The sequence below is a fragment of the Monodelphis domestica genome, chromosome 3 (genome assembly GCF_027887165.1).
Source record: "Monodelphis domestica isolate mMonDom1 chromosome 3, mMonDom1.pri, whole genome shotgun sequence".
Lineage (NCBI taxonomy): Eukaryota > Metazoa > Chordata > Mammalia > Didelphimorphia > Didelphidae > Monodelphis > Monodelphis domestica.
The window spans coordinates 292546385-292573784 of record NC_077229.1 but is presented as its reverse complement, the minus strand read 5'-3'; the positions used below and the strand labels follow the sequence as shown (position 1 = coordinate 292573784).

General features: G+C 39.6%; 2 protein-coding genes across 3 annotated transcripts in view; both read right to left on the bottom strand.

The window, feature by feature from the left end:
• Nucleotides 1–27400, bottom strand: part of SPIDR (scaffold protein involved in DNA repair) — a 627114-nt gene that overhangs the window by 13423 nt on the left and 586291 nt on the right. For both annotated transcript variants that reach the window (XM_016431530.2, XM_056823886.1), the window contains 3 exons: nt 10047–10140; nt 5423–5537; nt 4516–4569 (listed from right to left, as the gene is read on the bottom strand). In XM_016431530.2, the coding sequence (XP_016287016.2) occupies nt 4516–4569; nt 5423–5537; nt 10047–10140 (263 nt within the window). The remainder of the gene's footprint in view (nt 1–4515; nt 4570–5422; nt 5538–10046; nt 10141–27400) is intronic.
• On the bottom strand, nt 23348–25736 carry LOC103096762 (acireductone dioxygenase). The gene has a single exon (XM_016431531.2). The coding sequence runs from the start codon at nt 25685–25687 to the stop codon at nt 25148–25150; it is 540 nt and encodes a 179-aa protein (XP_016287017.1). The 5' UTR covers nt 25688–25736; the 3' UTR covers nt 23348–25147.

Here is a 27400-nt window from a genome sequence, read left to right as displayed (position 1 = left end):
TGCCGCCCACCCCACCCGGCTCAGCCCCATCGCTTCCTGCCTGCAGCCTGCAGCCCCGATCGTCCTCACCTGGTGCCTGGTCCCAGCCCGACCCACCCTGGCCGTCTGTCTCTCACCCATCTGGCCTCCAACCCAGACGGCTCATCACCCCAGCCCCAGACCCACGAGCGTGACCCCAGACGGCTCATCACCCAGATCCTTGGAGCAGATCCCTGAGGACTCATTGCGACCAGCTGGTAACTGTATTGGCCACGTGGGCAGAGGGGAGAGAGAGGGGGAAAGGAGACCGGGTAATTTTCCCTTAGGCTAAGCCTCCACGTGGATGGGAGTATTGGCCACAGGGAGATCAGAGCAGAGGAGAGAGAAAAGAGAAACTAGAGAGAAGAAACAGATCTTTTCAAACAGAAACCTAAAAAGCAGTGGGTTTAAAAGGATACCTTTTGACTGTTCTGATAATAGCATTAACTTCACCTGCGTGTCAGGGAGAAGATTCAACTAACTTTGAAGGGGAAAATGGGTGGCCCAGCGAACTAGAAGCCAGGCCCAGCCAGGCCCAGAGACGGGAGGTCTCTAGTTAAAATCTGGCCTCCGATGCTTCCCAGCTATGGGGCCCTGGACGGATCCCTTGAACCCCATAGCCTAGCCTTAACTACTCTACCTTTGGACAATAGACATTTAAATGGATAATTAAGAACAAACAAACAAACAAAAAAACCCCAAGGAACTTTGAAGAGACTAAAAAGGCTATATTCTAAGGCATTTCAGACTCCAATGGTTTATAAAAAAAAATCTCTGTATTCTATTGCAGTGTTTTGTTTAAGATATAACTTTGTGATTTTAAGTTCATATATTACTGGATTGAATATTATTCTGTGAACTGAAGGTTGATTGAATTTATTTTGAATATACTGAGTTTTAAAATTCTGTTGTTTTCCCCCTATAACTGTGTTGAACAAATATTATTGTGAATAAGCCCATATATGAAAAAACAGCTTTTTTCTATTTTGCTGAGGATAGATGGACTTCAGAACTGGTTATAATTGTATTAACAACCTTTGGAATTTTAATGTGCTAAATACCTCAAATGATTTGATTTTAAGGGTTTTTTAAATATGATTTTTGGAATTTTTTTTAACAATCTGATTATTTTTGCCTGCCTCTACCACGAGGTAAGGCCCATTAGCTGAAGTGAAATACCTTTTATAAACCCCAACCTTCCCACATGTGAATGGAAGTTGGGCAGTTAATCTCAGGGCATTTGTATCCCAATAAGCCTCCAAGAAAAAGGAGCACCCCTTTATTTATGCTCTTCAGCTCACTATTTTACTTCTACCAGAATGATATATAGATTTCTTGATTATGTTCTAAACCCAAGATGAGTTTTACTTTGTTTTAAAAAATATGTTTAAATACCAAGGTTGAAGGATTGCTATGTTTGTAAAAATTGTGACAAATGTCCATCAATTCATAGGTTTTAAAAATGTCATACAGCAACTTATGTGAAATATGAAAGTGTGTTTGTTTGCTATTGTAATTAATTGGGCTATTGAGAGTTTCGGGGATTTTGGTAACTATGTATTTGTACTACTGTATTTTTAAAGATGAAAAAATTGTTAACCTTGTTCAATTCATTTGCCTTCTACTCACAGTGATCATGGCCAGATATTAAGAGAAAATGGATCTCATTTTTGATGAGAAAGCCTTGTATTTTATATTTTCTTAGCTGACACAGAGTATCAATGATTATAAGCTATATTTTTGAATTTTCTTTAAAGCTCTTTTATTATTATATTTTTCTTGCATGTGCAATATACTTTTTCAGTTTTTTAATTTATTTTTCTCTTCTTTTTATATTTGAAGCACATGCCACCAGCATTAAGATTTTCTTTAACTTTTTGACTTTTCAGTGCTAATAGTTTGAAATACATTTGCCTAATGCACGCCCTAAAAAGCTTGTGACTATAAAAACGATGCCACTAATTATTTAAAAATTATGGGACTTTGCTTAATGATTATGTCTGATTCCAGGACAGGATATACACACAAGAGCCATTGCACAGAGCCAAAGAAAGGCCAATCCAGGATGGATTGATGCACTTCTAGGCCAATACAAAGGTCTTGAACCTAGTGTGAAGACTCGAGGTTACTATGTTTGACATGTGTTAAGACATAGGCTTTCCTTGTATCCACACTCACCCTGAAGATACTCACAGACGAGTATCCCCGAAACCTTGGCTCCTATAATCTGGTCCCCTTTTCTGCCTCTCATAGTGTGGTGCCTTTCGGTAGTCCTGGCACTGATTGGGTAAATGCATCATTACTTAGATCATTTTGATTGGGCCCTGATTGAAGGACCTGTTATAGATTTATTTTTCTTCTACTTGGAATTTTTACACATAAGACTTTGATAGTCTATATTTTCATCCAGAAATTTTTCTTTTGGATTTTCTGATGTCTTTTTAATATCTCTTGCCAATTGATTCATATACCTCATACCTCAGCCATGCATCCCTAACTGATTCTGAGTCTTTCAATCACCCACAACATGGGGGAATGTAAAAAAAAAAAATCATTATTTAAATTGCAAAGTTTAAATTCCTATTGAGAAGAATTTTAGGTAAAGAAGATGCTGCCTCTCTGAATCCAGAACTGAACTGTTGGAGAAGCCACCATGAAGAAGCCTCCAGACCACAAGTTGCATAAAATTGAACTTTGGATGTGGCTGATTGAACATTTATTTGTATGTATACTTTTATGCCAAAGGGGACTGCCCCCTAACGGCTTTTTGTCAATGTGTTCAGCAATTATTGGTTTTATTCTTTTTTCTCTTATCCTCACACTATTGTAATCTTTTAAGTTTATTATGTTTTTATGATCCTTTTGGGGAAAAATTAATTTTTCCAAAAATGATAATACGGGGGAATGTAAAAAATAGACTCGAATATAGGACTACAACCCCCAGGAGCCTTTGCTCCACTTCCCCAGAATGCCTTGTAATCTCACCTGGGCCAAGATGGAGAAGGTATTTAAGCTGATTCAAAGGCTTTTGAGGGCTCTCTCTCTTGGCTCTTTTTGGACTTCTGTTTTGGAGCAGGCTCATCTCTTACATGATGTGAGGTTATTTTGTCTAGGCCTCTGGCCTAGGCACATGTTTCTTACTTGTATATTCTTTCATCTTTAACCTTTAATAAACCTCTAAAAAATATAATACTTCTTGCAGAGAGAAACTAATTTCAGATGCCTCAGTCTCCCCATCTCCCCTAAATTTTAACTGTTACACCGCCGACCCTCTCTATCCAAGAGAAGGTATTTAATAACACTAGTTTACAGACGCTCATTTATGTAGAGACTTTGTGCGGGGAGTTCATTCTACAAGAGAAATCTGACACAATTCACTAACTTTGTCTGCGCATCCTACATGGCACCATCCCTCTATTATAAAACAAATTACAAAATCATTACAGAGCCACATGATCCAGGCTTGGCCCCAAGGCATGGCCCCTTTGGAGACTCCTGGCTTCTCTCACAGTCAGAGTCCTCTAAATGGCTTCCCGGCACTGAAACAGACTTTGATACTATACGGGACCTTAGCCAATAGGCTGAGAAGAGATTGAAACATATTTGGAAACAAAACTTTGGGGATGGCCTTTTGCAGCTAGTTGACATTGACATAGACAGAACTTTAAGGCTTGTGAAGCACTTTACAAGTGTTATTTATTTCCCTGGATCCTTGCAATAATCCTACAAGGGAGGTGTTATATTTATACCAATTTTACAGAAGAAAAAAAGTGAGAGAGATACAGGTTAAGTGACTTGCTCAAGTTGGGTTTGGGGAAGGTAGTAAGGAAATGTCTAAGGCAGGATTTGAACTCTGGTCTTCCCGAATCCAAGTCTAGCACTCTATCCATTGCTCCAGCTAGTTGCCACAACCCAAATCAGTGGAATAAGCTTAGAAGTGTATTTCATGGTTTAAGAGGATGTTGTTGAGTCATTTTTCAGGCATGTCCAATGCTTTGGGGTTTTCTTGGAGAGGTTTGCCATTTCCTTCTCTGGCTCCTTTTATAGAGGAGGAAATGAAGGCCAAGGGGGTTAAGTGACTGCCCCAGGGTCACACAGCCAGTGTCTGAGGCCAGATTTGAATTTGCAAAGATGAGACTCCAGGCCCAGCCTGCTATCCCCTGGGCCACCTAGCTGCCCTGTGTTTACAAGGACAGTATATTCTTTTCCAAAGAGTTCAAGGTGCCATTAAAGAAGCCTTTGTTACCTGTTTATATAGGATCATCTTGGGAGCCATGGGATTTTTTTTTGTTTGCTTCATTCTAGATTTATTAACCTTTTAATTTGCTTCTACATTATTTAGCATAAACATATCCTTAGAAGGGCAGAGCTCTTACTAATATTAAGGTAAAAAGACTTCCAGCTGCTGTGCTTGGCAGGGCAGGGGGCCTTCTTGGGGCTTGCATATGTTCCAGAGATCAAATCAGTTTACCTTGGATGCTAATCACCTGTACTTACCCCATCCTCACTGGCAGAAAACCTCAGGAGTGAAGAAATACTCCTCTGCAACAGCTGCAGGAGAAGAGAAAACAGGACAATGTATTACAATCCCACAAACATGAGTGCTCCTGTTAAAAATAGTCATGTTTTGAAAATTAATGTTAAGTCTAGAATGAGTCTAGTTAAACCTATGATCTGTTAAGTTTATTATTTATTAAGAATTAGTCTAGTTGAGTCTATTATCTATTAAGTTTATTATTATTTTATTTATTAAGAATCAGGCTCATTAAATCTATTATCTACATTAGTTAAATCTAGAATCTGTCTTTTATATCATCCTTTAGGCTTCTGCAACTACCTGGATCTCCTCAAAGCTGAAGGCCCTTCATCACACATGGCCTTTATTTAAATTGTTCAGTGGTGTCTGATGCTTTGTGACCCCATCTGAAGTTTTCTTGGCAGTGGTTTGCCTTTTCCTTCTTTGGCCCATTTTACAGATGAGGAAATTGAGGCAAACAGGGTTCAGTGACTTGCCGGAGGTCAGAGAGGTAGTAAGAGTCTGAGGCTGGATTTGAACTCAAGAAGAGGAGTTTTCTTGACTCAGACTCCTGGCCCAAGGCTCCTCATCTGTGCCAACATTTGTAAAGTGATTAGCACATAGTAGGTGCTTCATAAATGCCTGTTCCCTTCCCCAGTGGGATCCAGGGACGGTTTTCAGCTCTGAACAAGTCAGGGTCCCTCCAGGTAGGACAGAAAACCCTGCTGGGCTACAATTATTTTCTCTAGATGTTTCCCAGGGATTTGAATGAATATTAATAGCAAAACCACCCCTTTGGGTATGGATGCAGGAGGCCCCACCTCTCTCCTGCCAGGGGGGCGATCCAGATGTAAACAAGCTTCTCTCCTTCATCTGACTCCTTCTTACCTTGACCTTCACGGTAGTCTGTGGTCTGGAAGGGCAGGCCAAAACCACCTCTAGGTGCATTCTGACCAGCGGAGAAGCGACGGCGAGGGCGCATCGGACACAGTGAAAGGCTCCTCTGCAATAAAAAGGGAGAGGAACAGACACGCCGTCTCTAAGTGTTTGTGTTTGCAAAGCCACTTCTTCACTCAGGGTTGGGGGGAAACATCTGCTATGTTAAAGAGTATAAAACATAAAAAAAGGAGACCTGTGATTTCACTGATACAGGAAACACCTGGTGCACATCTGTAACCATTCGGCAATTTATGGTCTTAGAAAACTGCCTGGCGGCCCTCAAAAGTTGAGTGACTTGCTCAGGGCCACGTGGGCAGGGGTTGGGGGAGGGATGCAGACCCAGGTCCTCACATCCTCCATGCAAGGCGACCCTTTGCTGCTTCCTAATGGATTCTCCATGACACTCCCCATAGCAGCTGTTCCAAACCTTCTCTGATCTCCCTCCTCCCCACAGAAGACCCTACCTCATCCTTTATTGGGAGGGGGGGGAAGTTTTCCATGAACTATCCTCTCTTCTTCTCTAGACTTTTTGGTTGTTCATTTCAATTGTGCCTGACTCTTTTCTTGGCAAAAATAACAAAGTGGCTTGTGATTTCCCTCTCCAGCTCATTTTACAGATGAGGAAACAGAGGCGAACAGGGTGAAGTGACTAGGCCAGAGTCCCGCAGCTAGCATCCGAGGCTGGATCTGAACTCATAAAGCTGTCTTTGGACTTTGGACCCAGCACTCTACTGTCATAATTAAAATTATAAGGCTGATAGTAGCTTCATAACATTATTAAATCAAAGTAGCAATAGAGAAGAGAGAAAGGTAGGAAAGAGGCAGAGAGGTACTTAGCTTACTAATCTATTGGCCGCCGCGTACCCCGAAGAGGCTATCACCAAGGTGCCAGAAGTGGCTGACACGATCCCCATTTCTCTAGCCCTTTCACTCTCGTCATGTCTTCCTCTACCCAAAGGCCCCCGCACGGGGCTTGCACCCCGGATCCCATCTCCTCTGGCAGAGCTCTACAATGACTTCTGACCTTGATCATCCATCTCTCTCTCATACAATCTACTGGCTCCTTCTGTGGACTCCCAACAACCTTAAAAAACGTTCCCTTGGCCAGGCCATCCCTCGGGCTAATAGCTCTCTTCCCTGCCATCGATAAGTCTCCATAAAACAGCGGTGTGTGTCCGTCAGGCCCCCCTCCTCTCCTGCCACTCCCCTTTGTACACCTGGCACTCTGCCGATTTCAGGACTCAAATGAAACTGTTCTCCCTAGGCGATCAATAGTCTCCAAAGAGCCGAATCAGACGGCCTTGACCTTTCTGTAGGCTGGGATGCCCTCTCTGCCTAGCGCTCGCCCCTCTCTTCTTCGCTAGATCGTCCCCCATCTCCAGTTCTCCCACTTTGGACGTCCCCAAAGCTCAGCCCGGGCCCCACATCTGACCACGTCACCAGTGATCGTTGGATCACTCGTGTCTCTGAGATGATGCCCAGGTGTCCGGGCTCAGGCTCTTTCCTGGGCTCCCTCTCGGCAACGATCCACGGGATAGATCAAACTGGATGTCCAGAAACATTTCACACTCACTATGAATAAAAAGAAGCCCCCACATGCTTCCCCCCCCAAACTTCCTTATTTCCACTCTCCTTTTGGTCGCACATCTGCAGAGTTTGGAGTCCTCACTGGTCCCTCGCCTCATATTTGCAATCGTTTGTCAAGTCTCGTTTATTTTGCCTGCACAAAAATATCTCATTATTTATCTCCACACACACATTCCTACCCAAAGTCCCTATTTTTACCATCCTTCTGGTTGTGCAGATCTGCAGGTTTTGGAGCCCTCACCTCATATTTGCAATTGCTTGTCAAGTCTTGTTTATTGTACCCGCACACCAGAGCTCCTATCTGTCCCCTTCTCTCCGCTCATAAGAGCAGCACCCACATGGAGGCCCTCATTGCCCCTTGGGGAAGGGAAGAGAACAAACATTCCTGCAGCACTGACTGCACTAGGCACAACTATAAATGTTATCTTATTCAATCCTTATAACAACCCTGCGAGGTAGGTCTATTATACCCATTTTACAGATGTGGAAACTAAGGCAAACCGAAATTATGTGACCTGCTGTCATACCTTCCTAGAAGTTCTCTCTGTCTCACCCTTCTCCTCTCCAATCCTCAGAACTCCTAAAAACACGGGTTTGACCATTTTAGGCCACCCCTCCCACACACATGTAGTCAGTAAACTTCAGCCACTTCCCATTGCTTCTTGCCTCAGAGCCAAGCTCCTGGGTTTGGCATCTTAAGCTTTTCGCCACCTGGCTCCCGTCCTTTCCCAGATTTCTAATCTAATCTTTCTCTTCTTCACTTTTGCTCTGGTCTGGCCAAACAAGCTCTCCTGCTCGTCCTCACATATGGCGCTCATTTCCTGTCTCCGTGTCTCTGCCCAAGCGGTCCCCCCACAGCCTGGAATGTGCCCCCTCCACGCTGCCGCCTCCCAGAATCGCGCCTTCTCTGAGAGCTCTGCTCAGACTTGTCCAGGGTCACTCAGCTAGCAAATATCTGAGGCCAGATTTGAACCGATGACCTCCGGACTCCAGGTCTGGCGCTGCCCCTAGACACATCTCTTGTATGCCCTTACATGTTATGTGTGGTCTCCTCCTGTAGGACAAGAGTTCCTTGAGGGCAGAGGCTAATTTCATTTTGCGTTTGTCTCCAGTGTCCGACACTAAATAAGGGCTTACTGGTGGATGGATTCCTAACCATTTACCATGACTCTTTGCCATCGCTTTAGTGTGGGTTGATTTCAACTGAAGGGGCAATGCAGAAGAACAGCTGGGTATCTCAAAAAACCCCAACAAAAACAAAAAAACAAATTCATACCAGGAGCAGAAAATGATGGGAGAAGGGGCATTTCCTTCGGTCTTGGGCAGAAAGTAAGAATGGGGGGGGGGCAGAGGGGGGACAAAGAAGAAAAGAAACGGAGAAAATTATGGGAGAAATAGTCAAATGGAGCACAGATATGTCCTTTCACGAAGGGATGAGAATCAGGGCTTCCTTGGCTCCTTCTGGAAAAGTCCAAGTTGCCCTTACGTAGCTTTGCTCCTGACTTGGCTATACATAAGTCAGTGAGATTTATGGGTAGCTTACACTTATTGTATTTATCTCTGAAATGCCAAGAAGGAAATTTCTGCTTCTAAATGAAAGTCACTAACCCAGTTTACTGAAAGGAGCTGTTTTATGTTTCCCAAGGGTCAAAAGGCAATGACTGTGCATGCTCGTGCTCTCTGTCTCCCTCTCTCTGTCTCTCCCCCCCTCCCTCCCTCTCTCTCTGTCACCCTCTCCTTCTTTCTCTTTCTGTCTGTCTGTCTCTCTGTCTGTCTGTCTCTCTCTGTCACCCTCTCCTTCTTTCTCTTTCTGTCTGTCTGTCTCTCTGTCTGTCTGTCTCTCTCTGTCACCCTCTCCTTCTTTCTCTTTCTGTCTGTCTCTCTGTCTCTCTCAATCTCCCTCATGTTTTTTCCATAAAAAGTCCCTGCCTACTTTCTGGCCATTTCGCTCCCATGTCAACTCTCTTACATCCCCCAGCTGGAAAGGATTGTTCTCAGCACCCTTCCCCTCTTCTCCCTCCCTGCCTGGGTCAGATATCTTGGTGGCACTGGTCAGATTCTAATTTTTGTGTCCAGGGCAATTCTACTTGCCCAGGTGGAGGAGAAGTGCCTCGAGGGCAGCGACCGTATCAGCTGTCCTTCTTGGACCAGAGCTCAGCACACAGTGGGTGCTTAATAAATGTTGATGAGGAGGGGGACATCCAAAGAGGGGTTGAGAAACTTGACTGGGAAAGGCGATGAACTGAAATGAGCCAGAGAGCCCCAGATGAACAGTTGTTTGTGTAGCTTAGCAGACTAGGAATTTCTGTGACAAGTAGTTGTTTTGGTTTTAAATCTGTTTATTGGACACTTCAGTAGAAAAGGGCTGTGGTTGCTGGTCACATGGTGTGTACGCACTCATTTACAAGCACGTTCTTAATAGCAAATACCAATGTCAGATGACTTTTGCTCAGTCTTCCCCCCCTCCTCCCCAGGGGAACAGCCTAGATTTTTTTTTCTCCCCTACAGGACAAATTGTACAGCCATCAGGATTTCTCACTCTCAATTCTGGCCTCAATTTTCCTTTATCCTCTTGGCTGATTATAAATGACTGGTATTTAGGACAAAAACATCCTAATTTCTCCTCCTCCACTTTTCAGGTAGGAGGAGCCCTAAGAAACAGCAGTATCCCCTTGCTGCTGAGAAAGAAACCAACATGTATCCCAGCTTTTTCCAGGGGCCACTAAAGGTTTAGTTGTTTCTCAGGCTATGTTCTATTTCAGAGTGTGCCTGCCCTTGAGGTGTCTCCTGATAACCACCCTGAAATCTCCTTGGGCTTCCTGGGAGTCAGGTCCTACAGGCAGGATGGGGCTTGCCCTCCCCTGGCAATAAGAGGGATGGAGGACAGGATCTACATTTGCCTTTCCAATTTCCTTTTGGGCATCCTTCTTGCCTCATTTATTGCCTTAGAGAGAAGCTTGAAAGAACATTATACCATGGTTCTTACCTGTTTTTTGGGTCCTGCTCCAGTTTCCCATTGCCACATCTGTTACATACAGGCCAGGAAAAAGCCGTGTTCTCGTTCACACCAACCACAATGCCTATGCTCAATAAAAAGACAAACAATTAACAACATTGCTTAAATGCCAAGTGGATACCAGGCCCTCTGCTTAGCCCTATGGATATAGAGACAAAAATGAAAGATCATTCTCAAAAAGCTTATTCTATAAGGGGAGAAAACATGTACATATACAAGAGTAAGCCAGATAAAATATAAGGTAATTTTTAGGGGTGGATCCTACAGTATGTTGGAGCCAGCTCAAATTGGCTCTTGAGAACCAATTATTAAATTTTTAGTTTGAACATTTATACTTTAGAAACTAGGAAATTTTACAAATCCATGATTGGGTTGTTTATTTGCTAATTATTTAGGCTTAAGAAAGTGAAGGAGAAAATGTTAATAATGCAGATTAAACTTAAAAATGTTTCCTATGTACAGGAGGGGACTGTTTTCTCCCTCCTGACTTTTTTTCTTCTCTTTTTCAATTTATTTATTTGTTTGTTTGTTACATTAAAGTTCCCAGGTATTTCCCCCTCTTCTTCCCTTCTCTGAACTAGAGAAGGCATCATTTGTCCAAAAGATACTTTTATATATATAAAAGTATGTCTTATTTGTTTCTATTTATCCATTCTTTCTTTGGAGGTGGACACACACAAGTCATTCTTCAAATAATATTTCTTTTGTTGAATGTAATGTTCTCTTGGCTCTATTTGTTTTACTCTTATAATTTCATGTTGGTCTTTCTATGATTAAAAAAAATTAACCTACTTATCATTTCTTATGATTCAGTAGTAGTCTATCATAATTATATGCCACAACTTGTTTAGCCGCTATCAATATTTTAGAACACAGAGGTTCTTTTCCCTTTTCCTTGATCACTTTAGAAAACAAACCTAATAGTAGTTATTGCTGGGTCAGAGTATACATAATTTTATAACTCTTTGGGTATAATTCCAGATTGCTCTCCAAAAAGGATGGGTAAGTTTGCAGTTCTACCAACAGTATGTTAAGGCCTCCATTTTTCATATTCACTCCAATTTTTGTCATTTTGTCCTTTTATCATCTTAGCCAATTTGATAGGTATGAAATAATCTCAGGACTGTTTTGATTTGCATTTCTCTAACCAATATTGATTTAGAACATTTTTTCATAGGGTTATACATAGCTTTGATTTATTAATCTAAAAACTATCTAGTCATATCTTTGACCATTTGTCAACTGGGAAATGGCTCACATTTCATAAATCTGACAAAGTTCTCTATATATTTTAGATATGAGAGCTCTATCCAAGAAATTGTCTATTAAAATTCCTCCCTAATTTTCTGCTTTCCTTCTAATCTTGGTTACATTAGTTTCATTTGCACAATTTAATGTAATCAAAATTATTCCTTTTACATCTCACTGTTTTCTATCTCTTGTTTATTCATAAAATCTCTTGTCTATAAATCTGACAGATAATGTTTCCTGTTTTTCTAATTTATTTATTGTATCTCCCTTTATGGTCATGTATCCATTTTGATCTTGGTAAATGGTGTAAAATATTGGTTTATACCTACTTTCTTCCAGATTGCATTCTAGTTTTTCCAGCAATTTTTACCACATAGTGAATTCTTATCCCCAAAGTTTGGCTCTTTACTTTCATCAAACAAAATGTTACTATAACCTTTTGTTACCATTTGTTGCATGTCTTTTCTGTTTCACTGAGCTACTTTTCTATTTCTGACTGGTTGTTAAATTTACAAACACCCTTCTGGGTAGAGGCTCCAGGGGCTGGGGAAAGCTTCATCTAGGTAGGGCCATTTAAGCTGAGCTCTGAAAGAAACTAGAGCATCTTAGAGGTGAGGGTGAGAAGGGAGTGAATTCCATGGGTAGGAGGCAGAGGGGGCAATGAATGGCATGGGGGGGTTGGGATGGGGAGATGCAGTATTGTGTTTGAGGAGCAACAACAGGACTGCTGGTTTGTATGGCTAAGAACAATAGGAAGGGAAGTAATGATAAAGTTAAAAATGCTGGCTGGAGGCAGGTTGTGAAAGGCTTTAAATGCCCCACCGAGGAATTTTGTATTTGATCCTAAATACTGTAATAGCTGGTGGAGTTTATTAAGCAGGAGGGCAACAGGATCAGGCCTGTGCTGAGGACTATCACTTGGATGGCTCTGGAGAGGATGAACTAGAGAGGACATGGTCCTTTGCCTCCTTAGAAGACTTGCTATAGTACAGGAGAGAGCTGATGTAGGCTGGAATAAAGAGGGAACATGTTGGAGAGGAGGGATCAGATAGAAAAGATTTCTAGGATTTGGCAGCTTGTAAGGTGAGTCTGAGGAGCTACATGCCCAGAAGGATGCTGATGCTCTTGGCATGGAGAGGGGAAGTTCAGAAGGTGCCGCTGATTTTGGTTATTGCAACTAACCCTCAATTGAAATTGTTCTCTTCAAAGTTAAGGATGATCTTGTCACTGTCCGCTCTACTGGTCTTTTCTCAGTCCTCATCCTTCTTGACATCTCTGCAGCACTGCTGATCGCCATCTCTTTCCAGATACTCTCTCTTCTTTGGGTTTTTATGATACTGCTCTCTCTTGCATTTTATTTTAACCCTCCAGCCACTTCTCCTCAGTTCCATTAGCTGAACCATTATCCATGTTTTGTTTACTACCTGTGGGTATTCCTCAGGCGCTGTCCTTAGCCCTCTTCTCTCTCTGATCAGGCCCAGTGACTTTATCAACTGTTGTGAGCTCAGTGAAATTCTCTGCCTCTGTCCCTCTTCCTTCCTCACCCTCCCCTTTTCTCTCTCTGTCTGTTTCTCTGTCTGTCTTTCTCTGTCTCTGTCTCTCTCCCTTGCTCTGAAAATGACTCTCATATCTATATCCAGCCTCTGTCTCTCTCTCCCTCTGTCTGTCTCTGTCTCTCTCTCTCTTGCTCTGAAAATGAGTCATATCTGTATATCCAGCCTGTCTCTCTCCTTAACTACAGTCCTATTAATCACCACTTTTCCTGTTGAACATTTTGAACCTAGAGGCATCTTAAACTCAGTATGTCTAAAAACAGAAATCCTTATCTTTCCTCAAAAACCTACCCTTCTTCTGAACTCTTCTATTGCTGTTGTACATTGTGCTTCCAGTCATCCAAGTTCACAACCCTGGGGGTCATCCTTAAGTCTTCACACTCATTTACCACCCATTTCCAACCAACTCATTGCTATCTCCATTTCTCTCACAGATATGCCCTTTCTCTTGACTCACAGCCAATGCTTTAGTTTAGGACTGGACAGTTTCCTTTTGGGTTATTTCTTTCCTTTCCTTTTCAATCTGTATTTTTCATCTTAGTCCAATATTAAGTATTATTATTAATTCTAAGGCAGAAGAGTGTTATGAGCTAGGCAACTGGAATTAAGTGACTTACCTAGGGTCACACAGGTAGGGAATATCTAAGGCCAGTTTGAACTCAGGTCCTCCCAATTCCTACTCTCTATCCACTGAGCCACCCAGGTAAACCTCTTGTACTATTTCAGTTGTTTTTAATTTTTCTCTCTGCTCCAAATCTCTCCCTGCTTCAATCTCTCCTCAGCAGAGCCAGAAAAGTGATTTTCCTAATGTGTATGTCTGACCATGTTACTCCTTTACTCTATCAGTTCTAGTTAGTTTTAGTATCAAGTACAAACTCCCCTTTTGGTATTTAAAGCTCTTCACAACCTGATTCAATCTTACTTTTCTGATCATCTTACATATTACTTGCTCCTTCTGCCTTACAGCCCTCCAACAGAGAGGAGTAGCAGCTGTGGATGCTAAGGAGGTTCAAGTCATTCCATTTTTGTCATGTTGAACTCTTTGTGACCTCATTTGGGGTTTTCTTGGTCAAGACACTGGAATGGCCAAGACACATTTCCTTCTCTAGCTCATTTTATGGATAAGGAAACTGAGGTAAACAGCATTTCATGACTTGTTCAGGGTCACACAGCTAGTAAGTGTCTGAGGCTGGATTTGAACTCAGGGCTTTCTGATTCCAGGTGGGCACTCAATCAACTCTGCCATTTAGCTGTTCTCTCTACATGCTACCAAACTCCTAAAAAGCTTATGGAGACAGTAGTCTGTGGCTATTCCCTTCTCCCACCAAAGTAGAAAGAGAGCTAGTCACCCCAGAGGGAAGTGGGCAAAGGCCTACTTGCCTCCTGGAGAAGTCTAAGACCAACCAGTAACATGTATTTTCTCTACTGAGTATTCTGAATCAGGGAAGGCTCTAATACAGGCAAAATGCTGCAAACCTCAACCCATGCAATAATTTTATAAGGAAGGGTTAGAAGGTTCTGGATATCATTTACACTCTGGCAAAAACCAAACAAACAAACAAACAGGCTGCCTTTGTTGGAAAGTGTTGAAATTAATAAAAGATGAGGGAAAATGCGAAATATGGTACAACTTTTCAGAAAAAAGAAATTGGGCTCCATTTCAATGGCTGTGGCGGATAAGCTGCCTTCCTCTGAGGAAAATGAGTAAGAGGAAGAAATTGATCTAGAGAGGAGACAATAGGATTGGGAACAAGAAGCCAGCTTTGTCAATTAAAATAAATTCTGCAGTACACACATGAATGAACTATTATTATTAAATTAGAGTTGGAGGATGTTACAGGAACAATGGTCTCTGATTTTGGGAAAACTGCACTAGTTAATGAAATTAAACTTGCAAAACTATTGCAAATGGGTAAGTTATTAGGATGAAAAGCAAACTCAAGTCAATAACAGCTAATGATAAAGGTCAGCCAGTCTGCATCCGGAAGGCAGCGTCTGATAATTCATAACATGGAGGCAATGCTCCAACTTCCAACAGCATGGTGGGACCTGGAGCTAACAAGAGCTAAGTTCAAATTTGACTCACTGGCTTCATGAACCTGGGAAAGTGACTTAACCTCTGCCTCTGTTTCCTCCACTGTAAGAATGGGAATCAATCATAGCACCGATCTCCAAGAGTTGTAAGGATCAAATGAGATAATAATTGTAAAGTGTTTAGCACCATGCCTTGCACATAGTAAGCACAATGTAAAAGTTATTATTAATATTATTCTTAAACAATGGTATCATCACGGTTAGATAGTCAAAAAGTGTTGATTAAGCACTTGGCAGATGGTGATTGGCGGGACTGAAGCTAAGGAGAGAGACTAGGGCTGGATACATAGATCTGAGAGTCATTTTCAGAGAGAGACAGAGTGGCTGTGCCAGACATTATGCTTACTTCTTGAGGGCAGGAATATATTTATTAACTTCCTGAAGGCAGGAATGCACACACACACACACACACACACACACACACACACACACACACACACATTTATTTACTTTCTGAGGACAGAAATAAAAAAGTATACATTAAATATCCAAGTACATAAAATATATAGAGTAAGATGATATCTTAGTTGCTCTGATTTGCATTTTTCTAATCAATAATGATTAAGCATCTTTTCCCACAGGGTTATATAGATATAGCTCTGATTTCTTCATCCAAAAACTGTATGTTCATATTTTTTGACCACTTATCAATTGGCTCATATTCTTATAAATCTGACAAAGTTCTCTATTTTTGATATGAGACCTCTATCTGAGAAACTGTCAATACATTTCACCTCCAATTTTCTGTTTTCTTTCTGCTGTTGGCTACATTAGTTTTATTTGTACAAGTTGATTGCTAAGTAGAGAAGACATTAGTAACTGAGGAGACCAAGAAAGTCCTGCATAAGGAGAGATTTGGGCTGAGTCTTGTGGGAAGCTGGGAAAGTTAAGAAGTGAAGGAGAAGGGACATGACACTTCATATATGGATGGTCAATAAGTGAATAGAATCTGGGTCATGGAATGCATGGAGGGTGGTAAAATGTAAAAAGCTAGAGAGGGCTCAGGTTCTGAAGAGTTTTCAATGCACAACAGAGGGCTGTATTTTTGATTCTGGAGGTCAGAAGAAGCCACGGGAACTCCTTGATAAGAGGAGAATGGCAAAGGCTAAACCCACACTTTGGAGAGAATATCTCAGCTGTTGAGTAGGAGATGCTTTGGAAGGGAGGAGAGATTTGAGGCAGGGAAACCACTTTGAAGGCTAGTTTTGGTATCTTGGGCAAGGGATGATCTTAACTTGGTTTGTAGTTGTACCAGTAGAGATTTGAACCCAAGGCCTACTGTCTTCAGGCATGGCTCTCTGTCCACTGAGCCACCTAGCTGCCTTAGGATATGGAATTTTATTTTAACTTTATTTATTTACATTTAAACTTTATTTATTTATGTCTATTATTAAATTATTATATTTAAATTATTTTAATGAAGACCTGAGTTATAGTAGTGGCTATTGGGCTAATGCAAAGGAAGCATATCAGTGGTAGAAGCAACAGGATTTGGTAACTGGCTGTATATGAAAGATGAAGAAAATGAGACTAAGAAGTGAATTCATTAGTCATACTGCTATATGGATAAATTTTCTAATGATAGTAAATAAATAAAAATAAATAAATAAACCTGTAAGGTTTATGAAGCACTTTCCTCTAAATAGCAAGGCAGTGAGATAGGGAAAGTATTCTCCTCTTTTGCAGAGAGAGATTCAAAGGGTTCAGGGATTCAGAGACTTCAAGCTATCCATCCAAGATCACATAGCTAATAAGAGTAAACTCAGTACTTCTGATTCTTCGGCTAATGGTTCTGTCAATTAAATTAATCTCAGTAAGAATTTATGAAATTCCTGTTTTTCTGCTATACCATGTTGGAGGCTATGGAATTAGGTCTATTGTAGGAACTTAGATTTAGCTTCAGAATTGCTCTGAAAAGCCTATAACTCCTTCCTGTGTTCATCTATGCATTCCATTCCATTTCCTGAATGAAGGAGTGAAGCACTCAACATTTCTGTTGCTTTTCATTTCATTTCAGACTGACAGCTCTATGGAAGAATAAAGGTATTCTCTTCTGAAAGGGGTTATAGAACTGCAGCTACTGTAGAATTTTCCATTTTTGTACATAAAATACTATTTAAATCTAGTCCTATTCTTTATAGAATTAAAAAAAAAATACCAGGGTGGAGATGAGATAAGCCATTGCAAGAAGTATAAACTATCACAAAGTTAACTATAAACAAACCACCAGAATCCAGTAGAGCTGAAAGATACCTTATAGAACTCCTTGCTGAACTTTTTATTTGCAGAAAGGATAGCAAAGCCTAATATAGCTAACTGAATTGCCTGGTGTCACACAGATCGAAAGTGGCAGAATTGGGATTCAAACCTAAGTTGGTTGGGTGTAAGTCTAGTGAAATTTTTGCTATTCTAATCTATTCAATCAACCTTAGAAAGAAAAAATAATCAAATTTTAGTTATCCTAGGATCATTAACTCTCCAGTTCATAAAGAAACAAGATGGGCACATTCACAAACTTTATTATGCACTATGACATGCCACTCATAGTGATCTCATAAGGTACCACCTTCATTTCCTCTTCATTAGAGGTGAAATCACCCTTTTCATTTTATACTGATAATTTGATTCTTTTCTTTCTTTTTTAAATCAAACTAATACTTTATCTTTTATTTTTTTCATAGAACCAGCTCTTAGTCTTATTTATTAGTTCAATAGTTCTTTTTACTTTTATTTTATTAATTTCTCTTTTGATTTTTAGGATTTACAATTTAGTCTTTATCTGGGGATTTTTAATTTGTTCTTTTTTTCTAGTTTTTTTAGTTGCATGCTGAATTCATTGATCTGTTTTTTCTCCAATTTGTTAATATAAGCACTCAGGGATGTAAATTTTCCTACAAGTACTGCTTTGGCTGTATCCCATTAATTTTGATTATGTTGTCTCCTCATTGTGATTCTTTTCACTGGAATCAGTGATTGTTTCTAAGATTTGTTCTTTGATCTACCAGTTTTATTTTTTAGGAAAGGTCCATCTACTCCTATACTTTCTAGCTTTTTAAATAGGAATGAGTTTTGTATTTTGTCAAAGGCTTTTTCTGCATCTTTAGAGATAATCATGTGATTTCTGTTTGTTTGGTTATTGATATGGTCAATTATATGGATGGTTTTCCTAATATTAAATATTCCTTGCATTCCTAGTATAAATCCCCCCTGACTGTAGTGAATAATCCTTGTGATAACTTGCTGGAGTCTTTTTGCTAGTATTCTTTTTAAGATTTTTGCATCTATGTTCATTAAGGAGATTGGTATCTAGTTTTCTTTCTCTGTTTTTGGTCTGCTTGGCTTTGGAATCAGTACCATATTTGTGTCATAAAAGGAATTGGGTAAGACTCCTTCATTTAATTTGTCAATAATTTGTATAGTTTTGGGATTAGTTGTTCTTTAAATTTTTGAAAGAATTCACTTGTGAATCCATCTGGATTTGGGTATTTTTTCTTAGGGAGTTCCTTGATGGCTTGTTCAATTTCTTTTTCTGAGATGGGATTGTTCAAGTACTCTATTTTCCTCTTTTGTTAATCTAAGCAATTTATATTTTTGTAGATATTCATTCATATCACCTAGATTGTCATATTTATTGTCATATAACTGCTCAAAATAGTTCTTAATAATTACCTTAATTTCCTCTTCAGTGGCAGTGGAACCCTTTTCATCTTTGATATGTTAATTTGATTTTCTTCTTTCTTTATAAAATTAGATTAACCAGTATTTTATCTTTATCTATTTTGTTTTTGCAAAATACCAGCTCTTAGTCTTATTTTTTAGTTCAATAGTTTTTTTACTTTCAATTTTATTATTAAAATCCTTTGATTTTTATGATTTCCAATTTAGTTTTTATCTGATGATTTTTTATTTGTTCTCTTTCTAGTTTTTTTTTTAATTTGCATGCCCAATTCATTGACCTTTTCCCTCTCTGATTTGTTGATATTTGCACTCAGGGATATAAATTTTCCTGTGAGTTCTGCTTTGGCTGCATCCCATCAATTTTGATAAATTGTTTCCTCATTGTCATTCTCTTCAGTGAAATCAGTAATTGTTTCTTTGATTTGTTCTTTGACCCACTAGTTTTGAAGAATTAGATTATTTAGTTTTCAATTAATTTTTAATTTGCCTTTCCATGAACCCTTACTATAAGGTACTTACTCTAAGGTAGCATCTTTAAAAGAGTTTTTCAGCCAGTAACAGTTTAACTGACTTTCATCAGTATCTTTCAGGCTTAGCCTAAGAGAAATCTTCAAAATTGAGCAAGTACCTAAAATTAGTACAGTCCTGTGATTCCCATGCCATTAAGCTGGTGGTGTGGTAAATTGGAGGGAACATGGCCCAGGAGTCAGAAGACCTTAGTTGATGCCCCCTACTCCCACCTCAAAATCATTCAATCTCTGTGGACTTTAGCTTCTTTAGTAGTAAAATGAAGGGATTTAACTAGATTGAGTCTTAAGATCTCTTCAATCTCAAATATACTATAGTGCCCTAAGGCCACTGCCATAGAGAGCTGAAAGTTCATTCTGTAGATTCCCCAGGACCTTCCTCAGATATCTGTCAAAAAAGACCAGAAGAAGCTCAGCTTTGAAAGTGGGTATGGGAGGCAGCTAGGCAGCACAGTGAAATGAAAGCCAACCCAGAGACATCAGGTCTTGGGTTCAAATCTGGCCTCAGACACTTTCTAGCTGTGTGATCCTGGGCAAGTCCCTTAGCACCCACTGCTTAGCCCTTACCACCATTCTACCTGGAAACCAATATATAGTATTGAGCTCAAGATGGAAGATAAAGGTTTTTTTTTTTTTTTAAAGAAAGTGGGTGGGTTGAGGGCTGAAGAAGATAGAGAAGAAAGGAAGAAACAGAAGGAAGTGGATGAAGCTGAAGAGATGGAAGAAAGGAAAAATGTTTCCTCATAAATGAGCCAAAATTAATTAATGTATTACAGCTGACATGAAGGAGTTAAATATGGGATAGCCTTGACAGGGTCCTTGATGGGAATTGCAGGGTGAAGGCTCAGAGTCCTTGTACTCAATGGAAGTCTGTGCCTGGGCCAAGGAACTTGATTGGATGTGGGAGTTAATGAGTGGGTAGCATGACCAATCTTGGTTTGTTATTTTGCAGCTTTGGCTGGTTTTTTTTTTAATCCCTTGTTAGACTGGTTCTTATCAGGAGATCTGGCAGCACTGTAGCCCTGCCTGAGCAGAGGTACATTTTGTGATAACAGCTGTGTTTGCACATTTGATTGACTTAGCTCCACTGGCCAGCAAGAAGGTTTCAAGGTTTTGTAACGATGACAAAACCAAAATATGAAAATCATTTTTTTTTACAGAATGTTTTTTAGAGTGCTCCCACATAACATCTGAACAATTTTCTAGTTGGTATGGTCTGCAAACTTTTATTAATTGCACAGCTTTGCTTGTCCAATTCCTATCTATCCTTCAAAATTCAGTTTAAATGCTGTTTTCATTAAGAAGTCTTGACTCAAGCAGATAAGTAGTGGAATGGATAGAGAGCCAGGCCAGGAGTTGGGAGGACCTGAGTTCAAAACTGGCTTCAGATACTTCCTTGCTATGTGACCCTGTGCAAATCATTTCACTTCAATTGCCTAGACCTTGCTGCTCTTCTGTTTTAGTGTTATTAATAAGACAGAAGGTAAAAAATAAAAAATAATGTTTTTTAAGTATCCTTGACTGATTTTACCCTCCTTTGAATACTGTGTTCTGGCTAATATCCCTTATGTTGCTTAGGATGGAATATATATATATATATATATATATATATATATATATATATATATATATATATATATATATAATCTCTCTTTCTCTCCACACACAATTTCCCTCCACTGTCCCCTTATTATCTTTTCTTTGCAAGCATATAATTGGCAACTTTCAAATATGACTGGTAGAAGTTACTTTGCCACTCAAAATGGGGATGGGAATAGGGAGCCTGGGAGTGTGTTATGTGGGTATGAGTGTCCAAACTATTGCCTGCAAGGCATTTGAGAGCTCTGGTTATTACTAGGAATCTTTTAATTATAAATGATCAAAAGTTGACTGTATAGGTATTTCCTTGGGCTTTGATTGATGTGCCATATACTACTTAAGGATACTTAAGATATTAAAAAAAGCAATATTAGTGCCAAAAAATATAAAGTGATCATCCTTTTGATAGACAAATTCACAATGATATTTCTTTAATCAGCAAGGTCCTCTATTCTTTGACTTCTTTTTTTAAAACCTTATCATCTGTCTTAGAATCAATACTGAGTCTTGATTAGGCTAGGCTAGGCAATTGATTAGGCTAGATTTGTTCAGGGTCACAAACCGAGGAACTGTCTGAGACCAGATTTGAACCTAGGACCTCCTGTTTCCTAGAACCTATTCACTGAGATACCTAGCTGTCCCTCTTCTATTATTCTTAAAGTTAGATTCAATTGATAAAAGTCTGGTTGTAGAAGGCAACTCTAAAGACACCCTAGTGAAACACAGCCATACAAAAGAGATTGGGTGTATAACCCTACAAGGATGACAAAGTGGATACAAAATTGACCTTGTCAAGACTATGGACAGTGTAAGGATGATATTAGAAAATAAGAATTGTTTTATTAGTTTAGAGATAAGAAGTAGAGTGGCTGGCTTGAGAAAAGAACTAGAGTTTGAAGCAGAGCTGAGAGAGCATATTGATTTCAACTGCTGACAGTTATAACCATTTTTCTGTGTCAATTACTCTCTCTGGCAGTTGGGAGTTGGTCTCCGACAGTTGGCAGAGATGCACACTCAGAGACTCTCTCTCAGGGATGGAGAAGGGAACAGCTCTGCATCTCTCTCTGTCTAAGGGAAAGATCTGAAGGAGCTCAGTGTTTTTCCTTTCCCAACTTGGGAAACAATATTGACTATCTATTGTGGTTTTTATAGATTGTTTAACTCTGAGACCAAAGAAAAACCTGGTCTTTGGATTAGACTCTGTGTCTGTTAAGACCTGGAGTCTTAACTTGATTCTTGTTGAGACTCAACCAGTCAGCCTTTGCTATTTTATAATTTGAAGGCAAAGTTAAGATTTATAAGGATAATAGTCGTAGTTTTTATTTAGATAGTATAAATTTGGGTTAGTCAGATTAGGAAGGATTAGTGTAGCCTGTGAAACACAGGGGAAGCTGTTCCTTGTGGAACCAGGGTGTTTATTTGGATGGATTTAGAATCCCTTGGAATTAGAAATCCTTCTTTATCCTTTTATATTTCAATAAATATTTTATTTTTATAATAAGAGTCTCTTTAGTGTCCTTGCTCCTGGCCCTGAAGAGAAGTTCACATTTGAGCTTCACTTCATCATTGAGGATACTTTTGATTACTTCTATCAAAACTATCTGAAGAGTTTGAACCTATATTGGACAGTTATTTCCATCTAAATATTTTATTTTATGTAGCTCATCATTGTAATTTATTTTTACAGTTTGGCAAGCTAAATAGGACAAAGGACCTAACTGTCTGATTTTAAGGGTCTAATTGTCAATTTGGGCAGTTGGAACCGTTATCTCAGCAGGGGACTTGGGGGGAAGCAGCTAGAGCTGACACTTTCACTGTGAGCTGAACTCTAGAGGTGGCTACAAAATCCATCTACCATTCAACTTGATACAAAGACTCTGTACTCTCAGAAAACCTGGTGAATTAGATACATAAAATCACCATGGGATTTTCTCTATTAGATGTGATTTCTCTCATTTTCACTATTGTACCAGAATATATACAAAATTTACTTGCCTAAGACTTTCTAAAGCCAATACTCTCATTGACACTCCTACAACTAATCTCTTATGTCCTTGTGCTACTATTGTTTATCATGTGCTTTTACATGATGATAAAATCTTTGGCAGTTGTTTTTAAATATTTAAAAGGAAGCATCAAGCAACTTACCGCAAAGAATGATCTAATGTTAAAAGTGAACTATCTAGAGACTAAACTAGATAGAATGCAAACTCAATATGAGGAATTACTAAAGGCTAAAGGGATAATGGCAGAAACTAAAGAACATGACTCAACTAAATTAGAAGGTGCAACTAAATCATATAATCCAACTAAATTAGAAATGGAAATTGAAGCATTAGAAAGCAAACCAGCTCATATGTTCCCTCTAAGGGAGGTATGTATAGTGTCCCCAGAGCATGGTATAGTGAATCTCATGTGCCACAAAAAGTTTAACAAGCTGATATAGACAGTTTTAAGAAAAATACTCCACCATATGAAGAAGAACTCATGGCAGTTGTAAAGCAGTTTAAGTGCTTAGTTAAGCTTTACAATCCTTCTTATTTGGACTTTGACATCCTTATGGATGAATTATTATTTTTTTTTTTGTTTTTTGAACTTCGTTTCTCTTTAATATTCAGTTTCTACAATAATTACAAAGTTTTGCTTTGCAAAGACATTTTTAAAGACAAATTTTAAAAAGTCAATAGTTGAGCATTTTCTATTTGATTACTTACATGGAACAATTACTTGGGTAAATGAGGTTACTACGGATGTAAGAGAATCATTTGATCAGCTGACAGTCCATTTTACCTATTAAAGAACTAAGAATTTAGGAAACTTTCATTTAGCTTGATCTTTCACTTTTTCTCACCTCTAAGACAGGAACATAATCTGGTTGGTATAGGTCTTATGGAAAATTTTAAGATTTTAAGATGGATTACAATAGAAAATCTAGGCAGATTTTCTTACAATGCCACAAAGATCTAGTTCTCCAAGATATAGGTAATTGGTAGATGTGCCTGCTAAATCTCCTATTATGAGAATACTAACTTGGGATACAACGAATTTTTGTAGTATCTTATGTAGAACCTCTTAAAGGTTCAGAATTAGAAACAAGATTTCTGATTAACTTAGCAATTAATTAGAAACAATTTCTAATGCTTATATGGTATCAGGTACCTACCCTTCACAAGGCAAGGGATAGGTTTAACATCCTACTTAAGAGATACTTCCAAAAAGGATTTTACTCGATCTCAGGACTAAGAGCTGGAAGGTCCAGTTTCTGAGTTGGCCGAAGGACTTCTGAAGCTACCAGTGAAGACCTTGATTTCCTGCTTTAATCAGTAGTTGCTTTCTCTCCAGAAATCCTACTAGTTTCCTCCATCTGCTACAAACACAGACCCCTGAGGGGGTGCTGGCTAGGATTCTCTGATCAGAGTCCAGCCCTCCTGAAAGTCCTCCTTGACTATTTGAACTATTGAACTATTTCTAAGTTAGTCCTTTAGGATATACTAGCATTTGGATTATAAAAAAGGCATTTAGCTGGGAAAGGGGCAGAGACATTTGTGGGCACAGACATCGGCCCCTTGGACCTGCAACTGCATAGATAACCTGTCAGGGCTCCCTCTACCCACTTCCCCTCAACCCATTTACCTTATCCTTTCAATAAATCCATTAGTTAACAGTCAGATTTTTGGTTGGCCTAATTCAATAAAAAGGGTGTTTAGGTCACTGGGGACAGGCCCCAAAGCTTGAGGCCAGTCCTTTTGTGGTGAGGCCAGACAAGGCCTGCCACATATCTCTTTTGGGGAAGGTAATATAGAAACCTTCCCCTAGAGCTGCTGACAGGGAAGACTGACATCTCATCCCCACCATTACTCCAAAAGGGACTCAAGGAATAGTCTGCTTGAATATCACTTGAGAAGGTGAGAGAATTATCTTTCCCTCTCTTAGAGTTTACCTTAAACTCCTGCTCCTGTTCACTCTAGGGAGGGGGAGAGAGACATGTTACCATTTTCCTCTCTCAATAGATTTTTACCTAATTCTTTTCCTAATCACTGGGTCCTCCCCAACTTCTTACTGGTGTAACACCTCCTCCAGTGAGGCAAATCATCCATTATACAAGAAAGAATCTTCTTTTTTACACCATGTAACCCAAACCATTATTCTTGCTTTATATTATTTAAAGAAACAAATTTTTTTAAAATAAGGATTTATCCCCAATTTCAGTTCATTCCATGTTGAATTAATGACTCTTCTTTTCTTGAATCAGACAATCTTGAAAAGAACTCAAACTCAAGTCCATGGCATGGAAGAAAAACTTAATAGTTTGTTTAATTATCATGTTTAGTCCATTTCCAAGTAGTGTGTCAGGCTCCAGGGTGCAATACTATCCTTTTTGGGCCAGAAACTGCAAATATTGTCCTCGAATTTCAAAATGATCAGCCGGACGATTGTATGCTGTCCAGACCGGTTCTCCAACAAACAGTCTCATTGCCTTAACGTAGTTTGTTTCATCCAGGGTGAAGCGATGATAAATCCCAGCTGGAAGGGTTATCATGTCCCCTTTCTCCATGAAGATTCGGATCCACTTGTCTTCTTTATCTCTTACGTCAAAGTAGCCACTTCCATCCAGGATATATCGAATCTCATCATCAAGGTGTAAATGTTCTTCATAAAACATCTTGATCTTTTCCTCATAATTTGGCAATTTGTCTTTACAAATGGTTATGATGTCCATCCAGCAGTATTTTCTTTCTTTTCGGATCTTCTCTAGCTCTGGGTCATCCTCATACTTGTCAGCATCCAGTTTCCAGTAAAAGACGCCGAGCTGCTGCAGATGGGCCAGGCTAACCGGACGCTCCGGCTCTAATCTGTGGGGTCTCCTCTGATCCTCCTCAGAGTCATCCATGTACCAGGCCTCCACCATCTCGGTTCCGTGGGACGCCTCCTGACTTACTCGAGAAACTCTCTTATGGATGAATTATTAACAAAAAGGGAGAAATGGCAGATTATAAAGGACACTAATAATAACCCTCAAATTGCAGATTGGCCAACTCGGAATCCTGGTTGGGAATATAACTCTTTTGCGGGTACAGAGACTTAACTACAGCCAGGGAGGCAATGATTGAAACTATGAGGTAAAATTTTAGATGCCCAGGTCTAACTTTGAGTGCCTAAAGCAGGAAATAGGAGAGACTCCCTCCACTTTCCTCAATAGAATTATTGACTGTGCATAAAAATGGATTGAGTTGGATACTTTAACAGATGAAAACATAAATCATATTCACAGGCAGTTTGTAAAAAATGCATGCCCTGTGGTTCAAAATTATTTTCAGAGTAACTGTTCAAACTGGTTTGGCATGGTTCTTGATGAAATTAAGAGAATTGCAAACTATGTTTTCTAAGATGAGAAAGATAGGCAATCAGAAGAGAAAAATTATATAATTGATAACTTAACCCAAGAAATCAGAGAGCTTAAACAAAAACTGAAATCCAATGAAGTGCAGGAAAAAACAATAGCTGTACTAAGAACTTATAGATAACCCAGAAATAATTACAACCCCAGACAATACAGACACACCCCAAGATGTTTTCTTTATAACAGACCTGGTCATCTCATGAGAGAGGGCAGATTTAGGGGACAATTCTTTGGACAAAGTTTCAGGGGAAACTAAGGCAATAGATTTAAGCACTTTAATGGAAGCAGGCAAAATGGATATAGAAATTATGGGTTTAATAATAGATTTAATAATGCATTCCAGTATGAGAAACCAAACTACCCAAATTATTTTGATACTGGATGTTACCATAATTCACAGCAAGCTGCAGACCTAAATACCATGCAAGAATATATCAAAGCAGGTATTCATCCACAATATTACCATGTAGCTGGTGGGAATCCCCTAAAACTTGATATGCAAAAAGGTGCAACTTCATTATGAAGGTGTGCCAAGGCCTGTGCTGTTAAAAATCTGGATACAAAATTCACCTTGTCCGGACTATGGACAGGCAGTCTTTGATCTAGTTCAGTAACACATGCACACACATTTATCCTGGACAAGTCCAGAATTGAATGGTAAGAAACCATCATTGTGCCAAGAATTGTAATTGAGTTGATGGATATATCTGTTAGAATAGCCCCCAGTTGCTCTACAAATTAGTAGATGGTCTTTAAGAGTTGCTGCAGCTATGAATTCCATCATCCTGAAACCAAGATGGGGATGAGTGTCTTCAAACTGAGTTTGGTCAGTCCTCAAACCCCAGACATAAATGATGCCAGGTCCCTGCTCAAAGTGTTTTCATGTGATAGAACCTGCCAAGGGTAGAATTCCACTGGGATAATGCTCAGGAACTGAGGTCACCTACAAGCCATACTGGGACATCTGAACAGAAGTCTACTGGAGGAGATTATTTTGGGGAAGTTGTTAAAGTGTTTCTATAAATGCCAAACACACACACACACACACACACACACACACACACACACACACACCCTCTTTTAAGAACATGAACATTCTTCCAGCAATGCTATAAGGCTGGAAACATGGAACATCAGGATCTCAGAGAATTATATTCTCAGAAAATTATATTCATGGGTAGTGCAAAGATCAACAGAGGGGGCAGTAAGGGGGCTCAGTGG

Coding starts and splice junctions, on each gene's coding strand:
- LOC103096762 (XM_016431531.2), bottom strand. CDS start 25,687: ATGGTGGAGGCCTGGTACATGGATGACTCTGAGGAGGATCAGAGGAGA.